The 27,676-nt window shown below is 45.9% G+C and overlaps 1 protein-coding gene across 8 annotated transcripts in view; it reads right to left on the reverse strand.

The window, feature by feature from the left end:
• Positions 1–27,676, reverse strand: part of Cacna1c (calcium voltage-gated channel subunit alpha1 C) — a 541,159-nt gene that overhangs the window by 12,275 nt on the left and 501,208 nt on the right. For all 8 annotated transcript variants that reach the window (XM_036181728.1, XM_036181732.1, XM_036181730.1 and 5 more), the window contains 10 exons: positions 26,551–26,642; positions 17,971–18,136; positions 17,278–17,405; positions 16,379–16,475; positions 14,270–14,372; positions 7,428–7,529; positions 6,196–6,323; positions 5,620–5,754; positions 3,791–4,137; positions 1,097–1,222 (listed from right to left, as the gene is read on the reverse strand). In XM_036181728.1, coding sequence (XP_036037621.1) covers positions 1,097–1,222; positions 3,791–4,137; positions 5,620–5,754; positions 6,196–6,323; positions 7,428–7,529; positions 14,270–14,372; positions 16,379–16,475; positions 17,278–17,405; positions 17,971–18,136; positions 26,551–26,642 — 1,424 coding nt within the window. The remainder of the gene's footprint in view (positions 1–1,096; positions 1,223–3,790; positions 4,138–5,619; positions 5,755–6,195; positions 6,324–7,427; positions 7,530–14,269; positions 14,373–16,378; positions 16,476–17,277; positions 17,406–17,970; positions 18,137–26,550; positions 26,643–27,676) is intronic.

A 27,676-nucleotide genomic window follows, 5' to 3' on the forward strand; every position in this document is an offset into this window, starting at 1 on the left:
GCTTCCTAACTAGTTAGTAAAATCTCCTGGATTCAACTCCGGCTTCTTCGGAGTTAGGCAAATATTCAATAAGAATCTTTGGGCCTCTGTTAACTTGAAGGGCCCGAGAGGCTGGGGCATACCAAAGCACTTTCAAGGAAGTGAAGGGTGTCTGCAGTAGTCATAGACATTTTACCAGGAGCCTAGAGAGGCACATACTTAAGCACACACTTCATAAACAATGTTTACTTTTGCAATAACTTCCTGTTGTCTTCTGCTGTTCTTCTGTTTTATCTATTAGTATCAATTATTATTAACTTAACTGCGTATTTATGAAGCATGGCGTGACCATTTGGCATATGTAGATAACATGTAGTGACTAAGTCTGGGTAGTTAATGTCCATTTCCTTAAACAGTAAAGTTTGCTGACTTGTATGTATCAGGTGCACTGTGTTAGTTCAACAGGTGTGGACAGTATGTAGTGAACGTTCCCATCTTTTTACATTACTTCGTGTTTGGCACCTTCGAGGTCCTTCTTTCTAGTTGTTCATAAAATATATGTTGACCCAACTTTTAAAAGCACTGGTCTTAGCCGGGCAGTGGTGGCGCACGCCTTTAATCCCAGCACTTGGGAGACAGAGGCAGGCAGATCTCTGTGAGTCTGAGGCCAGCCTGGTCTACAGAGTGAATTCCAAGACAGCCAGGGCTACAAGAAAGACTTTGTCTCAAAAGAACAAGAAAGAAAGAAAGAAAGAAAGAAAGAAAGAACGGAAAAGAATACTGGTTCTTCTTACCAGCTGGACATTACAGACACACAGTGGATCGTGCCAATTGTGCCTCTTCAGGGCATACTTAAAAGAAGCTGCTCCATAACAAGTTTATTTAAACATCATATATGTCTGCTGACTCACACTAAGAAATGCACCTATTATTGATCACATCATTTAAGAATCGATATTTAAAGGTTTCCCGGAAGTGTTTGGTCATGGGGCAACCCAAGCTGCAGAGGGAATCCTGGGCAGGTGTTACTGATACGCCATTCCTGGCCCAGAGGAGGGGTCTCAGTACCGCTCCCGAGTCCCCACCCTTTCCTACACTCAGGGTGGCCCGGGCTTACATCTCTGTGGAGAGCAGGCTGGGCTCACTGCAGTACTCAGTGTCTTCGCTCATCCTCACACTGCAGGTCTCACCAGGAAACATCTCTTGACTCACCGAGGCCCCCTGGCTCTCTCGGGAGTGGCACCTGCACATCCAGAGAGGAGAAAGGCATCAGTTTCCTCCAGCCCTCCTGCCTCTTCCCCAGCAAGGGAGACGACACGGGGCACAGGCAGAGACACAGTCCCACGGCTCGTGAGGAAGCCAGAGATGCCACAGGCTGTGTCAGGGATCTCTCTGCGTGGGAGATTCAAGGAGGTCTGAATCTGCCCCCAAGTCACTTACTCTGGTCCAAGACCTTGAGCTCACCCCATGCCTCAGGTTTCTCCTCTGTAACACTAGACTAACACATTCCCTGCCTGACCCAGAGGCTTCATTGGTAAAGTGATCGCCACACCAGCACCATTACCTGAGTGCAGTCCCTAGCGCCCACACAACTAGATGAATGGGTAAGCTCCAAGTTCAATGAGATCCTGTCTCAGCAGAGAGTAATTGAGGAAGACATCTGACCTCAGGCTCTGGACTGTAAACACACGCACACATGAGCACATGTACCCCACACAAAGACAAGTGGGGAAGACTTGGTTTTGAAGCATTGTCCTGGACTGTACAATCAATACAGGGCACCACAGGCTGTGGTGGACAGCTGACAAGTCCCTGGAATCATATTCTATATGCCTTTGTTCTGACCCTGAGTGAAGGCACGGGGAAGAAACTTCACATTGGCTTGTTCTCAGCAGGCAGAATAAGCCCAAGTCTGTGCTGAGCCTGGCTACTTCCTGAGCCAAAGAACCCGCCATACCTGGATGTGCCTTTGAGTAGAATGCTGTCCCTTCTGGGACAGGGCCTCCTGCCCATTCAGTCATTTCTTCTCAAGCTCTGGTCAAGTGTTCTTCCACTTCCTGTGTGTGTTCACTTTCCTGCAGTTCTGTTCTCATGGACCCAGCGTGCCAGAGCCCTAGGCCTACAGGGACCTCCTACTGTTGTTTACTACATGGACATGCTGTCAAAATGCCTTCTAAGTATTCAAGTTTGTACCCATAGATCAGTGCTCCACTCAGCCTCGGTCAGAGATGCTTCTTTTAGCTGTGAGCAGCAGAGACTCATATGTGGTCCAAGTGCTGAGGCTAATTTATTGTTGAGAGCTCAGTCCTAAACAAGTCTTCTGTGTCACTCCTTCCGAGGCTCAAGGAACGTCTGGGGAGAGCTGGAGGATTCCACTGTTTGCTGCCTTCTCCCAAGACTGGGCCTATCAACACGCCATCATGGAGGGGGCAGGGCTCAGGAGGTTCCACCCCTCCATGAGGAGCTGTTGGCTGAGGGGAGGAGAATGGGGGCTCACCTTCAGTGTGCCACCTTCCACCTGTCCTTATCTAAGCAACCCTAACTAAACTCAGTGGGCCACATAAAAAAGAAAGGCAAAGAAGTAGGAAGGAGACCGTGGAGTAGAAGGAGATAAGAGAGGCGATGGGGGTGAATGTGATGAAAATATATTCCACATGTATATGAAACTGTCAAAGAAAAACCCCAAATAAAATGAAAGTTACAAAAGACAGGCAGAGGTTTTCACAAGGCATAGCAGGTACCAGAGCTAGTCCTAGGGCTGAGTTCTCAAAGGTGGGGGACAAGTGTAGTGTTACAGAAAAGGGTAGGGCCACCAGAACAGGCATGGGACAACCGCTTCATCTTAATAACCTCCTAGGTGGAGCCAGCACTCACTCCCTGGGTCCTAGGGCTCAGCCAGCACTGCTGTGGGGTGGTTAAAGCAGCTGGAGTCCCGGAGTATACAGTAGGCAGGATGGATGCCATGGTAACATGCTTCAAATGCACGTGCCATGGAGACTTGCATATAGCCACCTGGAAATGGGACTGTGTGAAAACCAGTGAGCAGGTATGTTGCTCCGTGAATCAGGACACTTGGGATTCAGAAGAGATGCCTGAAATTCTTGCTTGTATTCTAGGTCAGAGGGCAAGAAAAAGGACTGTCGCACTAAGAACCTGTGGACTGGAAGGGCAACCAGTTAAAAGTGATGAACAAGACACAGAGGAAGTCCTCTCCTCAGGAGCCTACAGCTATGACACAGATAAAGAGGGGGCCTGCAAAAGCCCAGGGCATGCTTCCTTAAGGCCTAGAGCAGTTATAGCACCCACCATACTGTATCTCATAGTAGTGTGTCCTACAGCACAGGCAAGGTGGGGAATGGTGAGCCGGGGTGGGAGACATGGTCAAGACCCCAGGACCTATTCTGCACTACTGCTACAGAGGTGGACACACTGGCCAATCTCAATGAGGTGAAAAGCCAGGCTTAGGGATTTGGGAAAGGGCAGGGGCTGGGTTGTGTGGTACAGGCCCAAGTCACACATCTTGGAGGGTCACAGGTCAACACCCCGAGGAGGGATGAGAGGGATAAGGACTGTCATTGGTAAGGCATCTTGGGAGACACCTAGGAAACAGAGCACCGTCCTCACTGTCATTGTCATGTGTCAACAGGAGCAGATGTGGGTGGCAGGCTGGCTCCAACCTCCAGTTCAGGGCAGCAGCCTCCACTGGAGACTGGAGGCTGCTCAGAAGGCTGCAGGGTCTAAGTCTGTCTTTCCCGGTGTCCACTGGCTAGGGTGCGCAAACCCTCATGCTCAGGCCTACCCTCCTGCTTACCTCTTAGAGCTGAGCTTCCATGCTGCCTCCTGTACCCGGACAGCAGGGGACAAGGGAGGCCCGTGGCCCTCCACAGTGCTGACTGTGCTGGAGTAGCCAGTGGGATGGGGGAAGCGGCCAAGGGCAGTGTTGTTGGCATTGTTAATGTTGGCATTGGAGCCCGTGGATGAGTAGCTGCTGGGAGTGAAAGTGGAGTCCACCAGCTTCTCGTGGGATGGCGACTCGGTGTCACCTTGGTTGTTTCCTGTCTTGTTGATGTGCAGGGGCCGCTGGGTAGTGAAGGTCTGAGGGAAGTTGCTGTCACTTTGGTAGTAGCTGACATGGTTGCCAAACAGGCCTCCAGCCCTCTGTGGATAAGACAGAGGGGTAGGTGGAGAAGGCTTCTCTTCCCTCCTCCTTCTCTACACCCCTCCCCACTCCTTGCATGGCAGCGGTTAAGAAGTATAGGCCGTGGGAAGCCATCTTGCCCTCCAGAGAGGCACGCACTCTGGGCACATGGGAGAGGGAGGGACTTAGATGCTCAAAGTTCCACAATTCCCCTACATGTAGCACCAGGACAGGCATCCCTCATGGGCCTGGGCAGGCAGGAGGTTGCTGCTCTAGACGCCTCCCTGGACGTTTGTTCACAAAAGAGCATCAAAGACTGAGGCTGGGTTTCAAGGACAGTCCAAGATGGCAGCCCTTCACAGAAACCAGCTGCTTAGCTTGGTGGAGCTTGCTGTGAGTGCCGAGGGGTGGGAAGAAGGAATGGAAGATGTGAACCAGATTGTCTTAGTGGACATATAAGCGGCTCGTGGAACGACAAGCTGTATGGGTCAAATTGAAACTAAGAGCGAAGCGTCTACTATATCGATTATATCATGGCTTCCTTTCCTGTAGGGGTTCTTTGAGATTCAAAGTCAGGAACAAGTATTTCTCTCCACTATTCCTTCTTTTTCCTGGAGCGAGGGATGGGGGAGTAGTGGTTGGGGCAGGGGGAATAGTGGTTTGCAAGGCTTGTCTAATTTGATATCTGAAGGTCCTTGGGTCCTGGTGACAGGCCTTGACGTCTAGGTCTTGTAAGGGTGGTGTTACCATGGTTCTGTATCTCTGAGGCCATTCACTGATGGATATCTCAATGATGGCAGTAAGGATGGGATACAAGGCTGGTCATGGCAGGGTGGGCTAGGCTTGGCTCTCTCTGTGTGTTACAGCCTGGGAGCCAGACCTGGAGACTGGGATTGGCCAGAAGCAGAAGTGAGGGCTCCAGATGGGAGACTGCAGGCGTATGGCACAGCAGTGTGTGATTTTTCCCACTGCCTTAATATTACTCCAGGAAAAGAAGAGGAGGAGGCCTAGAGGGTATCACTGTGACTTAGATATCACATGTTCCACCTTAATGAGGCAACCACTGCTTGTCCAGCTACCACATAAGAACCCACACCTAATTTGGCCACTTAACCTGATTTTTTTCTCCAACAAAAGCCAGAAGTTTGTATTTTTACTTAGATATGCCAGATATTCAAATACTTGTGAATAAAACAGTTTTCAGACTAGAAGTGGCCCAGGAGTTCTACTCCACACCTTCTGATGAGAAACTTCTTTAGCAAAATTTCTTTACAGAAACAGGCTCCCCCTGTTCTCTGAGAGCTGGCTGTATTTTGAGCTGCTGTGTCCTTGGAGGATGGCATGGCATGGAGTTGGCTTGGAAAGGAGGTAGGGAATCAGGAGACAGCTGATTAGGAGGAATATGGCACCCCTCAGAGAGATCAGGCAAACACCAATTTAGCGCAGCAGCAGCAGCATCGTTCCAAACTGAACTTTGTGAAGACACTAGTCATGGCACTTACCCTGAAGATGTCATCTTCAGAGGCAGCAGATACTGCTTCCTTCATAGCCTTGTCTAACTCTTCCTCAGCGGTAAGATCCCCAGAGATGGCTCGTCGGATCTCAGGCCCAATGTCATGCAACGTTCTTAAGCCAGCCTGGAACCCAGAGGGATGCATGAAGACTTTCTACTGATGTTTAGTCAGCCAGGACCCAGTTGCTCCCCCCACAAACCCCTGTCTCTCTGCTGCTCTTCCAGGAGATGGGCTTCTTTGGAAAATCCCCCACCCCAACCACCCTAGGAGACATGAAAGCATATTACAGGACCACCAAGAATCTGCTGTCTCACAAGCAGATGTTGTAAGAGGACTGGGGGCTGGGGAAGCTGGCAGGATGGCTGAGCGAAGTATGAGGGCAAGAATGCAGGAGAGGAAGAGCCCTGCCCTCTCATAGCTACCTTCAGGAAGATTCGGAGTGCTTATGAGCTTTCTTGGGGTGAGCCCTGGCCCCTAGGCAGGTAGCAAGACTTGGACCCTGGTTAGGGTCAGGGGGAGGTGACCGGGACCTTTGTGTGTGGGTACCTCTCTCCAGCCCCTCACCTGCAGGGACAGTGCATTCCTCTGCGAAGGCTTGCCCACCAGCCCCTGCTCTTTCCGCTTCTTGAATTTTCGGAAGTACTCTTGGATCAGGAAGGTGGCATAGAACTTGCCTACTGTGACCTCATCATCTATGGCACACAGAGAGGACAGGATGAGTGATTCCACCAGAACTCCTTGATTTTTTTCAGCACCTAAAACTTCTTTAACATATTAGCTTTAATTTTTTAGTACAAAAGAAAACATGTAAAAAGGCACACAGTTAAAAACTCACCATATTCCTGTCTGCTTATCAGGAATATCAGAAATGTGACAGCTCATCACATCACCAGTTTCTTGAGTTCTTTTCCAGAATAAGCAAGCATGTTCTTATCCTTTTTTTTTTTCAAAATTTATTCTTTGCCCATATATTACATCTCAACCTCAGTTTCCTCTCCCTCCATTCCTCCCAGTCCTTATTCCTCACCTCCTCTTTCTCCCAGACCCACTCCTCCTCCATTCCCTTCAGAAAAGGGCAGGCCTCCCAGGGATATCAGCTGAACACGGCATACATGTTACAATAAGACTAGATACATCCCCTCATATTAAGGCTGGATGAGGCAAGCCAGAAGGAGGATAAAGGTCCCAAGAGCAGGCAAAAGAGTCAGAGACAGCCCCTAACCCCACAGTTAGGAGCCCAACAAGAAAACAAGCCACACAACCATAACATATATGTAGAGGAACTAACTCAGACCCATACAGGCTCCCTGATGGTCACTTCAGTCTCTGAGCCCCTATGAGCCCTGCTTAGCTCTAGGGAAAAGATGAGCTTTTAAAAAGATGTGATAAACTTCAGGCAACTTTCCTTGAGAGCTCTAGAGCAAATCTAGAGCAGTCAGCCTGGGGGCTTATGGGTAAATCTATACCCATATATTGTAGCGCTCCCACGAAAGTTCTGGCAAACCCTTAAGCATGGAAAGGCTTGCCTGTTCCCACGTGTGAATGTGGGGTTACAGCAAGTTTCCAACTGGACAGCTCGCATCCAAGCTTGTGTGGAACATGATAGCCAAGTAGGTCCCCTGAGCCCACAGAAGGGTCCAGGGAAAGAAGGATCCAGAAGCACGGTGGACTCAAGTATGGTAGTCTCAAAGGCTGTGTCTGCACTGCCAATGATAGCACAGCTGGAGGACAGGAAGGCAGAGAAATCCTACTGGCTGGGCCAGTAGCCCTGGTCTGGGAATGCAGGGAACACTCACCACCTGCAGGGGGCACCACCTGGTCCAACAGCTTCATGCTGGTCCTCTTCCAGATTTTCTTGATGATGGCCCGCAGCTCCTCATTGGCTTGTTCTAGGTTCCCTGATAGAAAACAATGCAGACTGAAGACTTCCTACAAGTCACCCTGAGTCATCACATTCTGCTTCCCTGCTGTTCTGCTCCTCAGTCTTCATAGTTCCTAGTTCACTCCACTCCCCCTTCCCTCTCTTTTTACTTTCTTTCCTTGTGACTGTCCTCTCTTGCCCTGTCTATTGTCATTCTCCTTCCTTTCTGGCTCCATTGCAAGCTAGCTGAAAGTCCCCCTGAACAAAAGCCACGTTCCATTTTGGTTAGTGCTAAAGAGCCTGATGGTGCCTGCAGACACTCATGTCTCAGCCCCGACACTGTCTGCCCTGCTGGGCAGCATCCAAGCTGATCCTGAGGCTGACATTTCACAATGATCTCTGTGGCTGTTTGAAAGAAAATGGCCCCCAAAGGGAGTGACACTATTAGGAGGTGTGGCCTTGTTGGAGGAAGCGTGTCACTGTGCGGGTAGGCTTTGAGGTCTTTTTCTCAAGCTTCACTCAGTGTGACAGTCAGTGGACTAACTGTTGCCTGCAAATGTAGTACTCTCTGCTCCAGCACCATGTCTGTCCGCCTGCACACCATCATGCTCCCCATCATGATCATAATGGACTGAACCTCTGAAACTGTAAGCAAGCCACCCTCAATGAGATGTTTTCTTTATAAGAGTTGCTGTGATCATGGTGTCTCTTCACGGTAATAGTAACTGTGACAACCTCCTTGTGCAGCTGCAGGAAATGGAGAGGTTTTGTGGGAAGGATGATACAGTCCTCCTGCACACATACACAACACAGGGGGCACATATGTGTCCAAAGGATCTCTGCTGAGTCCCCCAGGGAAGGAAGTGGAAAAATCTAACAGTGGAGGCAGAAACCTGAAGGCTTCTGCTCTGGTAGTTTGGACTTCATTAGATACATGCTGCCTGAGACAATAGTCTCACACTAGTGGGGAAGCAAAGCTAAAAAGCAATTGCAAGAGGGGATGTGCTAGGTAGGGTTCTAGGGTCCTCCCAAGGATACCTGCCCTTCACTACCAGTGTGCATGCACTGTGAAATCCCATGGAGTGAGAATATGATACATGGTATTCCTCTCATGGATTATGTCACAGCACCTACAACCTGACCAAAGGGAAATGATGCCTATGACCTAACCACAGCGGCCCAATTAAAGTCCAGAATTCATATGTATATATAACTCTACTTTGTTCACTGTGTATGCACTAAAAAGATTATTTTAAAAGAAGTCTAGTATCTTCTCTGGCTGGGAGCAGAAGAGTAAGTAGGACACATGGGCCCTGACAGGCCCAGATGAATGAATACTGTGTACTGAGCAAAGGTAGCAGTCTCTGGCGGCTAAGAGTCATCCCCAGCTGACTGGGAGCTAGCAGGGAAGGAGGGACCACATACCAACAGTAGTGGGAGAAGAATTTCAGTCACAGTCCAAATGTGCCTGGGGGTGGCATCTTCCCCTGGCTTAATTAGTGTACTGAGTTTGACCTTGGAAGTTCCTAAGCAGATTGCCCCACTTCTCCATAGCTGGACTTCTGATAGAACTGTGAGCTACTAACTGGGTGCTCTTTGAAGCTATGAAGTTTATGGGGTTTGCTTCATAGCACTGGGAAGAGGATATGGCTGGAAGTAACATTTATCATATGGAAAGTGACGGCGAACAGCATGAGCTACAGGGTCAGACTGCCTGAGTTCAAACCCAGCTCTGGATTGGTTCATGGGAGCAAGCAGAGGCACTCATGAGGAGTGAGTGATGGCTCCTGAACATGTTGAGCATCAAATTTAAACTGAAGCTAAAGCCAGTCCTGGGCTTTGTTGGACTTGTGGGCAGTCCAACATGCTTTCAGTTCCCTTCACTGGAGGTTGTTCATAGCTTCTTTTTTGTTTGTTTTCTGAAACAAGAGCTTATTATGTATCCCTAATTTGCCTCAAACACATAATCTTCCTGCCATGGGCTTTCAAATGCTGGGATTACAGGTATGTACCACCATTCTGGACTTAGTGGTTTCTGACACATGCAGTGAAAGAATCCTGTGCAAATGAACTTATCTTTTATATTGTGTTGAAAGAAGTACCCACAGTCTCATGTCTACTTGAAAACTCAGAAGGTGAATTTACTGAGTGTGGTAGTTTGAGTGTAACTGGCCCTCATAATCTCATAGGGAGTGACACTATTAGGAGGTGTGGCCTTGTTGGAGGAAGTGTGTCACTGTGGGGCGGGCTTTGAGGTCTCCTTTGCTCAAGCTTCACTCAGTGTGACACTCAGTTCACTTCCTGTTGCCCACAGATCAAGATGTAGAATTCTCAGCTTCTTCTCCAGCACCACATCTACCTTCAGGCCACCATGTCGCACCATGATATTAGTGGACTGAACTTCTGGAACTTTAAGCCATCACCTCAATTAAATGTTTTCTTTGTAAGAGTTGCTGTAGTCATGGTGTCTCTCACAGCAATAGAAACCCTAGCTAAGACAGAAGTTGGTACTGGGAGTGGGGTATTGTTGTGATAGGCCTGACCATGCTTTTGTTTAAGGGAATACAGACATTGGGATTGTGGACTAGAAAAGCAGCTGAATGCTTGAAGTACTACTTAGTGGGTCATCCTAGTGGGAGCATGGAAGACAGTGGTGCTGAATAAAGTTTGATTAACTGTGGGGCCTGGCTCAAGAGGTTTTAGAGGAGAAGAATTTTAGTATGTTGGCTAAAGATTGTTCTTGTGATATTTTGGTGAAGAATGTGGTGGTTTTTTGCCCTTGTCCAAAATGTCTGCCTGCAGCTAAATTAAAGAGTTTTGGATTAATTCCCCTGGCAGAGGAAATCTCAAAACAGCTTAGTATAGATTCAGTAATGTGGTTATTAGTGTTAACTCTAATGAAGATTTATAATGAAAAGGAACAAGCTGAGAAAGTAAAAATATAAAATGTACAATTTGAAAAGAAAAAGAGCACCAGGAAGTAGAATGGAACCAAGTCTTAAGTTCAAGAAGACAAACAGATTAAGTAATGGAATAAAGGGAGTGGTGACCTCAGGGCAAGATTCCACCCAGCTAAGTTTCCAATTCACAAAAAGAAATTAAAGAAAAGCTTAGATCCAGGTGTGGTGGTATACGCCTTTAATGCCAGTACTCAGAAGGCAGAGGCTGGTGGATCTCTAAGTTTGAGGCCAGCCTGGTCTACAGACCAAGTTCCAGAATAGCCAAGTTTAGGCAGTGAAGGAAACCATGGAAAACAGAAAGCTGATGAAGATGTAATTGAACAAGGGGACCATGTTCCAGCCCACATAAGCAGCAGAACTTGGCAGCTTCAGCCACACAGTTCTGGCTTTAGAGTCAAGGAGCAACTAAAAAAAGCCACTGAGACCAGGGGTGTCCCTAAATGGAGGCCTAGAGAGGCCACTGTGTGAAGATGGAAGATTTCCCTGGAGACCCCAAATATTAGAGATGCCAGAGTTGTGGGATACCTGCTGAGGAAAGCTGCTAACAGGGAGTGGTACCAGCCCAAGAGAAAGAAGTGTGTTGCAGTCAACAAAACTGAAAGAAATTGGAGATCTGAAGAGCACTTTGACATCTGACATAGAGATGCAAAGTTTGGAGTTTTCCCAGCTGGTTTTTGGTCTTGTTTTGGTCCAGTATTTCCTCACTATGCTCTCTTCCCTATGTTTTGGAATGGTAATGTATATCCTGTGTCATTATGTTGGAAGTAATGTGATCTATTTTTTTTTTTATTTTTATAGGGGATTATAGTTAAGAGAATGCATGACTCTCAGAAGAGACTTTGAACTTTAAAACATTGTTGAGACTATGATTATACTATGGAGACTTTTGAAGTTGGACTAAATGTATTTTGCATTATGATATGGTTACAAGCTTATGGGGGCCAGGGAGTGGAATGTGGTAGTTTGAATGTTATTGGCCCCCATAAGTTCATAGGGAGTGGGACTATTAGTAGGTGTGGCCTTGTTGGAGGATGTATGTCACTGTGGGGGTGGATGTTGAGGTCTCCTTTGCTCCAACTTTGCTCAGTGTGATACTTGGCCCATTTCTTGTTACCTTTGGATCAAGATGTAGAATTCTCAGCTCCTTCTCCAGAACCATGTCTGCCTGCATGCTGTCATGTCCCACCATGATGATAATGGACTGAACCTCTGATCTGTAAGCCACTCCAATTAAATGTTTTCCTTTTTAAGAGTTGCTGTGGTCATGGTGTATCTTTACAGCAGTAGAAACCCTAACTAAGATATTTAGAAACAGGGTCTTCACAGAGGTAACTAGTAAAGTCATGATGTGTTAGGATAGACCACCTATCCAATGTGATTGGTGACATCAAGGCAAGAAGAAAAGACCAGAGGCACACAGACTAGGTCATACTGTGAAGAGTGGTAGAGACTGACTGATGGAGCGAGGTACTTGAGACCACCCAAAGCCAGAGAGAGACGTGGAACCCATTCTCCCCCAAGGCCTCCAGAAAGAACCAGCCTGCTAACATCTTACTTTGGATGGTTCCTCTCTTAAATTGTGAGAGGAACCAAATTTGTGATCATTTAGTCAGACCTACAGAACAAATGTATATTCCAAAGGATCCTACACATTTTTAGGCCTTCATTTATTCCAATAACAACCCAATGTAACTGTGGAATTTCACCAATAATTCTTTCTTATTGTATATATTTTATTTGTATTATTCTGTTTTCAGTGCTGGGGTCTGAATCTTGGACCTTGTGCATGATAGGAACCTTTTCTGCCACCGAGCTATACTCCAAGCCCTAATTTAAATTTAATATCTTTTTCCTTTAGTGTTCTAATAGAAAATCTTATTCAGCTTGGTACTTTGCTTGAGATGAGGTTTCTGGTTCTCAAGGTACATGTTAATTTTTTTTCCTAGTTACCTCCACTTTTTACAACAGCCTGAAGGGCCAGTAAAGACTGATCTGTCTTATTGCGATAAATGCTGGTGTTTTCCCCCATTTCTTGTCTGAGTGTGGTGTTGACTCTGGTCTTATGTAACAAGTTCATAGAAGGCCTGTTTTGGATGAAAGCTTAGCCTTGAATACTGGAGAATTAAATGCCCGTGGTGACTATTCCCAAGAGCCTTCATATTTAAGAGTTTATCTTTAATTCTTAATTAACTGTATGTCCACTGGCTGGCTTCTCTCCCCAGGAATTCCCATTTGCTAACAGCGGTACTCTGTGATGGAGTGTCTGGCAGCCCCTCAGGTGCTGGCATTATTTCACTGAGATCTGGTTTGCCTGCGCAGTGCATCTTCAGCCCCGCTAAACTTTGGCTTCCATGCACAAGTGCTTTTTAGTCCTTCCTGGAGCCAAGACCTGCATTATTAATTTATAGTAAGCTTTACGTATCACAACACATCCCTTCTAGTAGTCATTCTGTCTCTTCTCCTTGGAAAAAGAAGCCCTTTCCTTGGAAGAGAAAGGAAATAATATTTACTATAGAAAATTTGGAAAGGCCAGAGTTGAAAGAAGGCTCCATTACACAGTGATATTCAATATTAATAATATTGTCAGCAGACATTCCTCCAGTTCTGTCTGCTATGTACACATATTCATTAAGTGTGTATAGAATTCTCTCTCATCAGGCCTATTTATAGATTTGAGTTTTGCACTAACTACTAATGGCATTTTTTCCCTTTCCTTTCTTTTTAGTTTACTGGGAGAATTTGATCCATTTTTTATTTTGCAAATCCTGCCCTGTCTCTTGCAGGATAGGTTCTTGGTTCTCTCATGTCTGTTACTCTCTGGAAGAACTCAACTAAAGAAGGCACCTCTCTGGGAGACTCTGTGAAGTAAATGCCAGATGCTACCGACTCTCATTATTTCACAATGTGGAAAATGAAGCAAGTAGTTACACACATGCTGTGCCCTGTCGTGTTTGATGCCCAGTGCCCTTCTACCGCACCAAGGACACTGGCTGGAAGCCTGGGACTCTCAGGTCATACTCATGGTGTCAAACTTTAGTTCATACATGAGAAGTCTATGCAGCTATCTCTAAATGTAGGTTCCCAACCCTGACATGTGGAGTCACAGATTCAGCATGTGCCCAGAGTTAGCCTTTCCAGCAGCTTATGGTTCTGAGGCCTGTTCTCTGACCACACTCTTAAGAGGCACTTCAGGTGGGTCTTGGAGAGCTGCAGCATCTTCTGGGGTGTGTTCACGAAGCCTTTCCCAGAGCAGTTCAAAGTACTTCTCAGTGACATGACAACAGATGCCTTCACCAGGACCGCTTCTAACCCACAGGGCAGCTCTTGGCCCCTCTATTGTGAGCAGACTGAGGGGGTACAGCCTGAGCAGTGTAGCACACATGGGATCGTAACCCTTAGTAACTGCAGGCAATGACCTCTCTTTACCGCAATTACTGCTTGTCACTGTCACCTTCCCAACACAGGTCCTTTTAACTTCAAAAGAAAACTGAATATTTGGGAGACATGCCTGTTGCTAATACAAGTCCATCGGTATGGGGTTTGTCCTGCTCTGTGTAACAACCACCTCTTCTGTGTTTTGCATTAAACATTCAGTGCTCAGGAGGCTACCAGGGCAATTTCTAGGGTTTGATGGAAAAGAAAAGTTCAAAATAAATAAGCTATGGCAAGGGGGGCGCATTTAAGAACCAATGAAAATGTAAGTGTGATGCAGGCTGTCCATGTTATTCTGCACTGATGCTGGGTAGGCAGAAACATCTTTCCGGTGGGGATGCTGGACCTTCCTCGGCACCTCCCACCAGTGGTCTAGAGCCATTACCTTCTGTTTTGATCCTCAGGGCCGTTCTGACTAGGGCAAACAGGGTAGCATTGAACATGACCGTCCCATCGCTGTTCAGAGGCATGTTCATGGACACCAGGCGCTGCAGGAAAAGGAGACTAAATCAGTGACAAGGACAGGCGGTTCTTAGAGGCTCTGCACAACCACTGTGGCAGGAAGGGTCCTAGAAACCTGGATGGGTGCTGTTGGGAATGGGAGGGTTTGCCAATGTGGTCACCACAGTGTTTTCAAAGCTTTTCCAGGGAGCAACTAGGCTTTGTGGTAAGTGCTCCTGGGTCTCCACCTTCCTTAGACCCTTGCTTTCACAAGGGCTCTTTCCTGCCCTGTGCTGGGACTACAGACACAGTTACGCTCTCTAAGAGCAGCAAGAACAGCTTCTCACCTACCGACAGAATTATCTAACTCCAAAGAGCAGCACTACGAGGCAGCTGCATGGGGACAGAGTATCCTTTCTCTGCACATAGACACATTTATCTCTACTTTAGTCCTGATCCCAAATTCACTCTCCCAAACAGGGTTTTGTTGCGCTCCACCCCCAAAACATGCTTCCTTGGTCTTATCCTCCCTTGGCGAGCCAGCAGCACACACAGGCCATCAGAAGAAAGAGCGCTATGATGCCCACTGTCAGTGATGTCACCCCTCAGACTAATGGTGTCTTCCTGGGCGTATTTTGCCAAGGGTTGTACTTCTCCTGAGTGAATGCATCATTTTGAATCTTGTAGACACCAAGTTAGAAAGCTTCAGTCCTGGCTCTTGGCCCTAACAGGCCCATGTAGAGGTTATGACCTGTACACTCCAGTTCCCACTGGGCTGTTTGCTCTTACATTTGATTGCTACTTCTTACAGCTTGAATCTGAAGTGTCACCCCAAGGCCATGCCATAAAGGCTCAGTTTCCAGCCTCAGCACTCGTGGGAAGTGGTGGACCCTTCAGGAGGTGGGGCGGGGCTTAGTAGGAAGAGGCTACAGGAAACCATGCCCTTGAGGAGGGTATTGAGATCTTTGCCTCTCTTTCCCCCTCTCTGCTTCTGAGGTAAAGAGGCCCTGAGGTGAGCGGACCCCTTCCACAACTGCGACATTCCAAAGCTGCCGCAGACCCAAAGCACAGGTCTGAGAGATTACAGACTGAAGCCCCCAAAACTGTGAGCCAAAAGCAACTTGTTCACAGGCTGAGCAACTCAGGTATTTGTCACCGTACCAGAAAGCAGAATGACAGGAGGTTCCCATTTCTCATGTTTCCAGGATCACTGGAAATCTCCTGAAGTTCTTTTTGGAATAAAGTGAGGGTACTGATGAGGGGGATCTGACTACCACAGAGCATAAATAAAAGTTACAGGCTTCCTAAACTCTGTTGTCCATGCATAGATTATCTGAGGAGTTCAATCATTGGCTGTTCATGTTTCTTCCTCTGTATGGCCCGGCTCTCTGCCATAGCTTTGTCCAGCTCTTTCTGAGCTCATCAGGATTCTTTCTGGAAGCACACATGGGGAGGATGGGGGTGGGATGGTGACTGAATGAGGGGGTACTTCTCAGCAGTTACTGGGCCACATGGCAGGATCTAGAGCAGGTTTTAAGGGTCCCTACTCTCGAGGTCAGGCAGAGGCTGTGTTTATCAGAGCCCAATGTGTTTGTCCTAGCCTGTTTTGGATCATAGATTCACTTAGGAATTTGATAAAAATGGCAGATCCTTGTCTGGGTATTTTGTAGTTTAATAGTTTGTATTTAGTTGATGAAACATCACTTGTGGGCTCTCTAACAGTTCTAGACTTCAGGTCAAAGTTCTAACCCATCACCCTAGGTGAGGAGGGTCACTGATATCTGGGCTGTGCAGCCTGAGGGGGGCTGAATAAATCTTTTATTCAGATAGGATGTCTGTTCCCCTCACTGGGACAGAAGACATTCACTGTGATGTTGTTCTTTTATAGACTTGGGACTTTAGATATGGAAGGGCCCTTAAAATAGAATCTGGCTCACATTTGTTTCTTTAAATACCTAAAATGTCTTTATTCCCTTAATAATCATAAAGACAAACAGCTATCTAGCATTCCATATTTGTCCTTTCCTCCCAAGGAACCCAGGTCATTTCTTACTTTGCAGGCCACACGGTGAGGACACAATTTCCCAAAACCCAAGGGGGGCTGAATTCGACGGAGGAGGGTCACCACATCCAAATGTTTGATCCGACCCCTAGAGAAGGAAGGAGAGAAGGAAGGAGAGAAGGAAAGGCGATCAGAAGTCCAGGACTCATGTATTGGGGTGGGGCCAGATGTAGGGGCATTCCCCACAGGGTTGCCCAAAGCCCTGAGCAGTGCACAGATACATGATATCACTGCAAACCCAGGACACATGTTACAGTTTTCATCACAGAAGAAGTTTGTTAGTGTTGTGCTCCAGGTAGATGGGATTCCGGAAGTGCAATTAAATCCCAGTATGCATTTGTTGCTCAGTTGACTAACCATTTGGCCAGAAGGCATTTAGGGATAGTCAGATAACAGTTATGGGTAAATGAGAATTTCCATAAACCTGAGGTCAAGATGAGCTGAAGTCTACCTAACCCTGAATGACCCAATGTAAGTAAGCACTACTAGTTTCATTTGACACGACTAGAGTCTTTTTGTTTTTTTGTTTTTTTGTTTTTTTGTTTTTTTGGGACAGGGTTTCTCTGTGTAGCTTTGCACCTTTCCTGGAACTCACTTGGTAGCCCAGGCTGGCCTCGAACTCACAGAGATCCATCTGGCTCTGCCTCCCAAGTGCTGGGATTAAAGGTATGTGCCACCACCGCCTGACTACTGGAGTTTTAAATTTCCATTCAACTGATATGGTCCCCAGATTTGTGAATGGTAATTGGCTTCCTCTTGCTGGCCCTTGAGTCTGACACATTTCAGGGTTTTAGGTAGTACATTCAATGTTGACCCCTCCTGGGCCTCTTCTACAGGCCATTCAACCCCCTCTCAGCTTAGAGGGCTGGGGTCTCCCTCTAGGAACTTACTTGGCTTCAGGGTCATACTCGGCCCAAATCCTTTTGAATTCATCCAGATGATGGGGACCAAGGATGGACCAATCCCTCGTCAGGTAGTCAAAGTTGTCCATGATAACGGCTACGAAGAGGTTGATGATCTGCAGGAAATAGTTGGTACTCTAAGAAGCTTGCCAAAACTTAACATTTGCTGCCTAAGCCTACTTCACCAGTCAGTGCCCAGGTAACTCAGAAGCTAACATCTCTAAGTATCAGCAATATGTTAGCATTTAGGATGCCAACTGCTAGACTTTGGGTCTCTTGGACATGAGTTTAACACTATTCCCCTAAGCATCGTGAGGGATGAATCCTACATGTAGACAGAACAGCTTCCTTTGTACCAAGTTACCCGGGACAGAGAGGGGCTTTGTCTGGTCACCTTTCCCTCACTCACAAGCAAGGTATCAGAGACATACAAGTTCGTGCAGAGCTTCCACACATCTCTGTCTTCTAGAACAATGCTACCAAGACAAGAACCATGAATGACCCAGACAGAGTCTGGCTGAGTTGCTCTGCACCAAGGCTTCTGGTCCTTCTCAGGGGTGAGATATCTCTACTAATTCAGTCTTCCCAAGTCAGCTCTTTGGCTGGGATTACCCTGACACCATGCTGCCCCGAAACTGCACCCCCCCCATCTCTGTGCTGTTGAGTTCCACCTCAGCTTACCAGGAAGGCACACAGCATGTAGAAGCTGATGAAGTAGAAGACAGCAAAGCTACTGCCACAGGGAGTCTCTCCCTCCGTGCTGTTGCTGGGCTCAGACTCTGGGGCACACTTCTTGCCTGGCATACAGGCCAGCATGATATCCTGCCAGGCTTCCCCAGTGGCACACCTAGACAAGAGAGGCGAAAGAGTCCAACCTCAGCTGGCCACTCTCACCTCCGCAGGCAAGGCTCCCTCAGCCTCACCTTCCAGGAGGAATTGCTAAAGAGGAATTGAGTGTTCAGTGTTTCCTGGACACTGATGATGTTCATTAAATATGGTAATATAAAGCAGTGTTTTGAATGTTTTAAAACACACAGGAAGATTCTGAAAACTTATTCTTTTATCTATGTGAAGATTTTAGATGCAGCCTTGTAGACATATTTCAGCTGTAGATCATCTTCAATGCTACACACGAGTACCTTCCATGAGTGCTTTAAAACACCCGCCCTTGCTATGGGAGTGGGTTTTTCAGAAAGATTGTTTTTGCTGTCACAGTTAACACTGCAGTAAGCATGCAGGTCCATGACTTGGGTGTCTGCTTAGGAATGGAACTACCAAGTGGAGATGCTTCATGTCTTCTTGTTTACCAGGTAGCGCTAGTCTGGTTTAGCCTAGTACCATCATGGTCACTGCAGACACATCTGCTCTGGGAGTTAGTGAAATGTGAAGAATGCTCCTCAGATGATGGTGTGGAATGATACTTCACTGATATTTCACTTTGGCTTTCCTGGGCTACATGAGGTCCTATCTCAAAAAGAAACAGAATAAGTATCTTTCTTTAAAAATGGCTTTAAAATGCTTAGTGGGTTGAGAGTTTCGATTTTGTCTCCTCTTGACTGGATGCTCACGGCTCGGTTCCTCTGACTCATAGGCTGTGTATCCTCTTGTTTATTCAAGGAGTTCTTGGTATTTTCACGTTCATCCCTTTGTCAGTTACAGTCACTACAAATTTCAGATATGGCTTGTCTCTAACTTAATTAATTTTAATGGTAAGACATTCAAGTTTTTATATATATTTGCTCTCTTTTGAGCACACTACACCTGCCGAGGCTCTAAACCCAGGTCCTCATACTCTCAAGGCAGAGACTACTCACTGAGCCATTGCCCCAGCCCAGCCTTCTCATATGATTGCACTGGATAGACCCTTCAATAGAATACTGACTAGAAAAAGTGATAGCATAGTATGTCTATTGTATTTACTAACTGGTTATCTCAAACTGGCCATTTCCTGGTGGCTCTCCCACCTCACTGATCCTACCCACTGTCACAAAGCTGATTTGCTTGCATTTTCTCCCTTAACTACCCTTTGTCTTCAGATGGCAGCACCCCACATTGTAGTGTTTGTGACTTCCTGCTTCTCTTAAAAAAAAAAAAATTGGTACTAGTTCATCTTCTCGGCTGAGTGGAGGTGTGATGGGGGAGGGTTCCCACCTCTTTCTATTCCTGAGAGTTTGGATGACTCAGACTGATTTAGCCCTCGATCACAGATGAAAACACAGCAGCGTGGGCCTTGTAAAGGCTGTGATTTTTGACAACTTTTTCAATATCGATTGTAGTTAATGCTACTCATTTATTGAGAGCATTTCAGTGTTAAAATTAGCACTAATCTGCACCTGGCAGGGAAGGCTGCCCCCTCTGATACGCCAGAACTAAAGGCTGTGCTCACTTTGATTTATGTGAGTGGCAGTCCAGAAAACTACACCCAGGGACATTTTTTCAAAGAATAATCTGTTCTTAAAATTTGTAGTTTCTTGATTTATCAATGCTTTTATAGTTAATACTTGTTTTTTTTTCTAAAACAATAATACTATCAAGATCAATTTCTTGCTGCCCAGATATTCTTGGATGTATGTATGGTCTTCCACTGGAACAAACTTTTTCTTCTTAACAAAATTTTTATAATCCGTATTTTCCTAGATAAAAGCATGTCCTTCAGCTGGGTGTGGTGTCACATCCCTTTCTTTCTTTCTTTCTTTCTTTCTTTCTTTCTTTCTTTCTTTCTTTCTTTCTTTCTTCCTTTCTTCCTCCCTCCCTCCCTCCCTCCCTCCCTCCCTCCCTCCCTCCCTCCCTCCCTCCCTCCTTCTTTCTTTCTTTCTTTCTTTCTTTCTTTCTTTCTTTCTTTCTTTCTTTCTTTCTATCTTTCTTCCTGCCCCTGTCTCTCTCTCTCTCTTTCTGGTTTCTCTGTGTAGTTTTGCACCTTCCCTGGAACTCACTTTGGAGACCAGGCTGGCCTCAAACTCACAGAGATCCTCCTGGCTCTGCCTCCCAAGTGCTGGGATTAAAGGTGTGTGCCACCACCACACATACCTTTAATCCCAGCACTTTTGAGAAAGAGACAGAGGCAGGCAGATCTCTGCGAGTCTGAGGCCAGGCTACCCTACAAAATTAGTTCCAGGCCAGCCAGGGATAGGCATAGAGACCCTGACTTAAAATAATAACAATAATGAAGTACCTACTTCCCTTTAGAGTCCCATGAAGATTGGCATATGTTTGTTCATAGCACTTTCTGTTTTAGTACTGACCTTTGTCATCACTTGCTTCTTCCTAAAGGTCTGACCTTATTTTGCAGACTCTCATTCTGACTGGCTTTGGTCAGGAGCAGAAATAGAAGGATGGTCTCAGGGAGAACAGCTCCATCACTTGGCAACTGATTCCTGGCTCCCCTGGCCTTAGTCCTTTTCCAGTGTGGTTTGGCACCTTGCTTTTTTCCCTTTGTTTTTAGTCCACAATTTCCCCTGGAGCAATAGGCCAGTGTTCACGTTGCAGGACACCCGAGGGAGGCAGGATTCAGAGTCCTGGGTGCTCTGGTCCTGCGAATCTTCACATTCTTTGTGGGTCTTTTCACAAAATGTTGGTGGAGATAATCTTTAAGAGATTGGAAGGTTTGTGTATCTTGCCATCTTTGGCGTGGGGGTGAGGGGGTGTTCAGGTAATGAGACAGTCAGGAATATCCTTCTGCCTTCTCTTCTAAGCAACCAATCGCTAAGATACAAGCAACCCAGAGTAGGATTTGCTGATGCTTTTCTCCAGTGCACATGGGTCTATAGTAACAGGGGAGGCCCATTCCTCAGTGGAGGCAAACAGCCCTGCTTTGGGATGCCATTCTCACATTTACTTACTGCACACAGCCCTCCCAACCTTCACCTGAGAGCCAGGGGCCACTTCTGTGGCCCCATGCTTCTCGTAGGAGTTACAAAGCTTGTGTTCACTGCCTGCTTTTAAGAATGTCTGGCAGCCCGTGGCCAGAAAGGTGTGCAGCTTCATTCTAAAGTAGCTGACCACCCCAGAGACGGGGCAAAAATGAGGCATGGAATTCACTCACTCTAAAAATCATTTCCACATCCATACTTATGCTACATCCCCATGCTTGGTGTTGTGCTTTTGTTTTATTAGTGTTTATATTTAATAAATGAATATTTACTTATTGGTATTTTCAAAGAATCAACTTATAAGGATTAAAAATCTAGTTTTGTTTTTTATTTTGGCAATTTACACTTTTATTTTCATGATTGAACTCCCTCTCATTTGGGATTATTTTGATGTTCATCTGTTTGCCCACTGTTTATCTCATATAACCTCCTAAAGAAGGACACTTGGGCTCTCGTTTTCTTTGGCACTGACCAGTCATCTCATCCTGGCTCCTGCTCCCATTGCTGAGAAGCTATATTTCCAGCTCAAGCTGTGTAGCAGAGCATCTTAACATTTTACATGGGGAGACTTTAAAGAGGCTGTTTCTGTGCATGATTTCTAGCCTGCTGTATTAATGTTGGGAAGCTTTAGAACTTGTTCAATTATTTATAACTTAAATTGTGGCTACTTTGGGGGATGTTGCTGAGTACTCAAAGAGCATGTGTCTTTTTGCCATTTATTGAGGACAGGTCTACAAACGATACCTCTTAACTGTGTAATTTAGATAGTCTTTCACCTATGCCAAACTATTATTTTTTTATGGACTGTATATTCAGCACTCATTGTTATATGTCTATTTTCTGCTTGTGTCCTACTACTATACGTATTTCCAAACAATATTGTTAAGCTTATATTGTTTGTGATTATTAGATACTATTGGTTGATTAAATCTTTGATCAGTCTCAAATCATCCTCTTGGTTTTGTTTAATGCTTCTTACCTGGAATTTTACCTCTACAGATGCTGTGTCTGCTGCATACACATGGCAAGCATTGCTGGTATTTCCATTTCCCATCTTTTTATCTTCACTCTCTTTGAGTCATTTTGTCTTACTATATCTATCACAAACATTCTAGAGTTAGAATTCTTTTTTTTGTTTATTTTGGTTTCTTTTGAGTCAGAGTTTGTCTGTGTAACAGCCCTAGCTATCCTGGAACTTGCTTTATCGACCAAGCTGGCCTCCAACTCACAGAGATCCGCCTGCCTCTGCCTCCTGAGTGCTGGGAGTAAAGGCGTGCGCCACCATGCCTGGCTAGAATTCTTAGCACCAACAGCAGACTCTCAATCTTAAAAAACTGTGATTATTCAATCGTATTAATTGTACGAATTAATAGGTTTCACTGTGAAATTCCTACATATGTGTGCATCATGCCCAATCTTTATTTTTAAAGAATTTAAAAACTATTTTTAGGTACATGTGTGTCACAGCACATGTGTGGTGGTCAAAGAACAGCCAGTAAGGGTCAAGTTTTTCTTCTACTTCATGGGTCCTGGGGGGTTAAGCTCAGGTTGCCAGTCTTGCCAGCAAGCACAATTACTCACTGAGTCATTCTGCTGAGCCTAATGCTTGGCTTTTCGTGGAAAAATTTAACAAGCTTAATTTTTATTATCCTTGTTTATATTACCTTTCTTCTTCTCTTTTCCTTTATTCTTCTAATTGTTTCTTTATCTAAGTACCACTTTTACCCCTCTTTTTGATAAACCATTGAAGTTCCACCTGTCCAGTGTTTTATCTAGTGGTTTGCTTCCAGGCAGTGCTGGGAATCCAATCTAGGGCTTTGTGTTTGTCAGACAAGCACTGCACTGTGGTGGTATTGTGTTCCCCGAAATATTGTGCACCCTAATAAACTTATCTGGGGTCAGAGACAGAACAGCCACAATATTAAACATGAGGATAGGCAGTGGTAGCACACGCCTTTAATCCTAGCATTCCAGAGGCAGAAATCCATCTGTTCAAGGAATAGCCAAGCATGGTGACTCATGCCTTTAATCCCAAGAAGTGAGCCTTTAATCCCAGGGAGTGATGGCAGAAAGAGAAAGATATATAAGGTGTGAAGACCAGAAACTAGAAGCATTTGGCTGGTTAAGCTTTTAGGCTTTGAGCAGCACAGTTCAGCTGAGACCCATTCTGAATGAGGACTCAGAGGCTTTCAGTCTGAGGAAACAGGATCAGCTGAGGAATTGGCAAGGTGAGGTAGCTGTGGCTTGTTCTGCTTCTCTGATCTTCCAGCATTTACCTCAATAACTGGCCTCAGGTTTGTTTTTATTAATAAGACCTTTTAAGATTCCTGCTACACTTCGCTACAGGTGCTCTCCCCAGCCCCCCTCCATCCCACTTTGGAATGTAAACATTCAATTTCTATGTGTCTAGTTGCTAACTTTCAATAGTTAACATCTATGCTTACAAGCCCTTTCCTCCTGGTCATATAGATGAGTCACACAGTCTCATCTGCTGACATGGCCTCATGGTTTTTGTCCTTCATTCTGTTCATATGCTGTCCCACACTTCTTGATTTGCATATGGAGAGCCACACTTGCATTCAGGTTTAAATTCCACCTGTACAAAATGATTAATGCTTCTATTGTACTGTTCAATTCAGTCTGCTAGTTTTCTGTTGTGGATTTTTTATATTTATGTTAATTAAGGATATTTGTCTACAGCACCTGTTCTCAACCTGTAGGTTGTGACCCTTATGGGGGTTTGAATGATTCTTTCACAAGGTTCACCTGAGACCATCAGAAAACACAGATATTTATGTTATGATTCATAACAGTAGCAAAATTACAGTTTTGAAGTAGCAATGCAAGTAATGTTATGGTTGGGGGTCACCACAACATGAGGAACTGTATTAAAGGGTTGCAGTGTTAGGAAAGTTGAGAATCACTGGTCTATAGTTTCCTTTTCTTGGAGTGTCTTTGTACAGCTGGCCTAAACCAACCAACCAACCAACCAAACAAACAACCAACCAACCAAACAAACAAACAAAAAAGTGGCTTGGAAGATTTTCCCTTTCTTCAATGTTTTGGGGTTCTACACTTTGGAAACCTTTAAGATTTTTTTAATCGCTCACATTCTAAAAGGTCAGCTTAAATAAACAGTCAAGGATATCTGGAGGTAAGACTGGGAGAGGATATTGCCATGCAACCGAACTAGCTTTGAACTCATGATCCCCTGCTCTGGCCTTCTGAGTTCTGAGTATATAGGCATGAGCCACCACCCCTGGTAGGTTAAGGATTCTCCTGTTAACCTTTTCTGCACTTAGTAGGGCCATTTCAACTTGAAGGCTTGCTTCTGGCTTGAAGTTTCATTGGATCGGCTCATTGTTTTACTCTCTTCATTTCTTCTGTTCTTGTCTGGAATTTCTATCACATGACAGGATTGTTCTATCTCTACTCTCTCTGTCTTAATCTTTATTTCATACTGGATTTTTCTTTGCACTTTGGTTATACAGTAAGTGAACCTCAGTTGATATTCCAGCTCATCAACACACTTTTAGAGGAATCCTTTCTGTGATCCGTCTAATCCATTTAAACATATTTTAGAAAGGAAAATAAAAATATCTCACTTTCTCATTTTCTCCTCATCTTTTGCTCTGTTTAGTAATGGCTGCTCCCGCTGCTTTGTCTACTTTAGCAGAAGTGTTAGTCTTGAGCCACCCTCGCAATGTGAGCTGCACTTCATTTGAAACCTTTTGGGTCTGTCTCCTCTTTTTCCTCCCTTTCCATCCTTCCTGATGTTGACTTCCTCAAATATTTTGGGATTATTGTCAGTTGCTCTTTGTGACTGAGAACCCAGCTGTCTGAATGAAGCCCTTTTGTGAGCTTTCTGAGGGTTCTTTCTGAGACCAAAGGCAAGATGGGCTGAGGGGCCTGATGGATAGCTTCTCTCTGGTTAGGATCCCTGAGAGCACACTCTGCTGGGTCTTTCAGACCCCAAAGCCCTTGGGTGAGATGTCAAATGCTGTTTCCACAGCTTATGAGCATAACAGAACTCCCCAGAATGCAAGTCACAGAGGGGCCAGTTTAAGCAGTGGCCCAGGAACGGTGACCCAGATATCCCCTGTCCCTTGTATCTGTTGACACTTGGATTGGAGAAGCTCCAGGCTGCTCTCACACCCTCCCTGGTCTCAGACTGTCTGGAAATGTGCTGTTCTTGTCTCCTTCTTTTGTGAACTGAACCTCATTTTCTTTCTTCCATTTAGAAGTTCCCCAACTCTTCTAGCTCACCTGTAACACTCCCTCATCCTTTTCTTTTCCATCTTTAACGGTGTTAAGGGTTTGTTCTTTGAAGAGGTATTTTCAAATTAAGAACTTTAGAAAGGAGTGAGAGACCAGTGGCCAGTCTGAGGTCTGTGACCATCTCCTGCCTTTACATGTGGCATAAGCTTGCCATTATGAAATGGCAGATTTACAATAAATAGCTTTGTGTTCTGATGGCATGTGGTTTGGGAGGCAGTGATGTCAGGCTGATATTAAGGAGACTCATCATTTTGATAAATGCATGTTGAGCTGTAATAAACTTGGGTGTGGGATCAGGTTCTGTAGGGGATGGTGGAGGTGGCATCAGCTGACAGATTCCCCGCCCCCTGCCCCATATGCTCTGGTAAAGGACCTCAAGGATGTGGAAAGCATTTGCCTCAGAGATGAGAGAAATAGTCTCATCAGCCTGGACTAGATGGAGGCTTAGAGGGGACATCATGCAAAGCAGGAAGGTAGGAAGATGGAGGCAGATAAGGAGATCATGGTGAGCCAAGAGAACAAGAAGATGGTGGTATAAGAGACAAACTCTGGGCAGTGTAAGAAAATGACCTTCTCAGCCACACCCATGGTGGCAGAGTTCCAAGAAATATGGTGTCTAAAGGATGACTTGGTAAATAGATTGTAAGAAAAAGTAGACACATTACTCAAGGTCAGTCAGTGTGTTGAGGCTTGCCTATGCCCCAGTTCAGATGCCAAGCCACCATGCTTTTGGTGTTTAATTTTGATCCCCTAATGGCTGTGGCAGGGGACTCCCAGAAGATGTGTGTGGTGCCTTGTAGCTGCACATGGTGTAAATGACAATGTGACTTTCTGTGCAGGAAAGGAGAAGAGGCCATTCTTTTCCTGATCCCTTGGCTCTCCCAGAGATGGGCTATCATCCTATAAGTGTATGCATGTGCACCTATGTCATCAGAGACCCACCTGAAAAGCAGTAGCCCTGCAAGTGTGTGTGTACACCTACATCATCATAGACCCACCTGAAGAGCAGTAGCCTTGTAAGTGTGTGAGCATGCACCTACATCATCATAGACCCACCTGAAGAGCAGTAGCCTTGTAAGTGTGTGAGCATGCACCTACATCATCATAGACCCACCTGAAGAGCAGTAGCACAGCCTGTGGGAACGTCTGGAAGTTGTTGTTCCGATTGATCTCTGTGGTGTCATTCAGGGCGATCTTTCCAAACACCTGAAGAAAGAGAAATTCAGGGACCAGAGAAGGACAGCACGTTCATCTCCAGACACTGTCTTACAGCCTCTGTGGGACTATCTGGCCAAGTAGTCTCTGATGTGACCCAGCAGACACCTGCTGTCCCCTAATCCCTGGGCCCTAGTTCCAGCATGAAAAACTTCAGGAAGAAATGTGCCCTCAGCCCACAGGAAAGGTCTCCCACTCAGGGGAAGCTGGGGCTGAAGGTGGTAAATGGATTCTGAGGTCAGGGTGCTCACTCACTGTAGGAACCAGGGATCACTGCCTTCTTGCCCTTGTGTCTCCAGGTCCCAAATACACAGGGAGTTTTTGGATTTTGCAGTGATATGGAATGGGCGTCCCAGAGCTTGGACGGACAAGCTTTCTTCACTCCTGATGTCAGGGGCCTGCCTGTGTTTTCCCTGGCCCTCTGAACCTATGCTTCTCTGAGAAGCGGCCAATGCTGTCTCCCCAGATCTGATGGTCAAGGTAGATCTCTTTTTCCTTTAAAACGCAAAGGTTTGTCGTCCCTCAGGAATTTTAGGGATATGATATAGGGAGCTGTTTTAGGGATATTATAAAGGGAAGATCCTGGCTAGTACACATGCTTGGCTGGGGGGCAGTACCTCATAGAACCTGCACTCGCTGGAGTGCTGAAGGGGTGGGGGACTCTGGGTGAGGGGACAGAGAAAATGCGGCAGGCCCCTGGGAGGCTCCTGAAAATGGCTGCATGTTTGATGGGCAGTGCTTTCTCTTCTTTCCCCACCCCAAATCAGGCACATCAGATGTGGACAAAAGCAGAGGATGCTGGTGGGACACATCCACTTTCTGTATCTCTCTGATGAGGCTGTTCTCTCCCGAGTTCCACTGCTTAATTTATTAGTGTCTTCCCACTGCAGAACCCAAGCCTGCTACTGTAAGGAAGGAGGGATCCCTGTGCTGTTTCTTGCCCATGGCCTATAGCACATCCTATTGGGGAAGTTTCAGCTCTTTGGACATTGAGTGACAGACAGGAACAAATGTCAGAAGAGAGG

This window comes from Onychomys torridus, chromosome 3, assembly GCF_903995425.1.
Source record: "Onychomys torridus chromosome 3, mOncTor1.1, whole genome shotgun sequence".
Classification (NCBI taxonomy): Eukaryota; Metazoa; Chordata; class Mammalia; order Rodentia; family Cricetidae; genus Onychomys; species Onychomys torridus.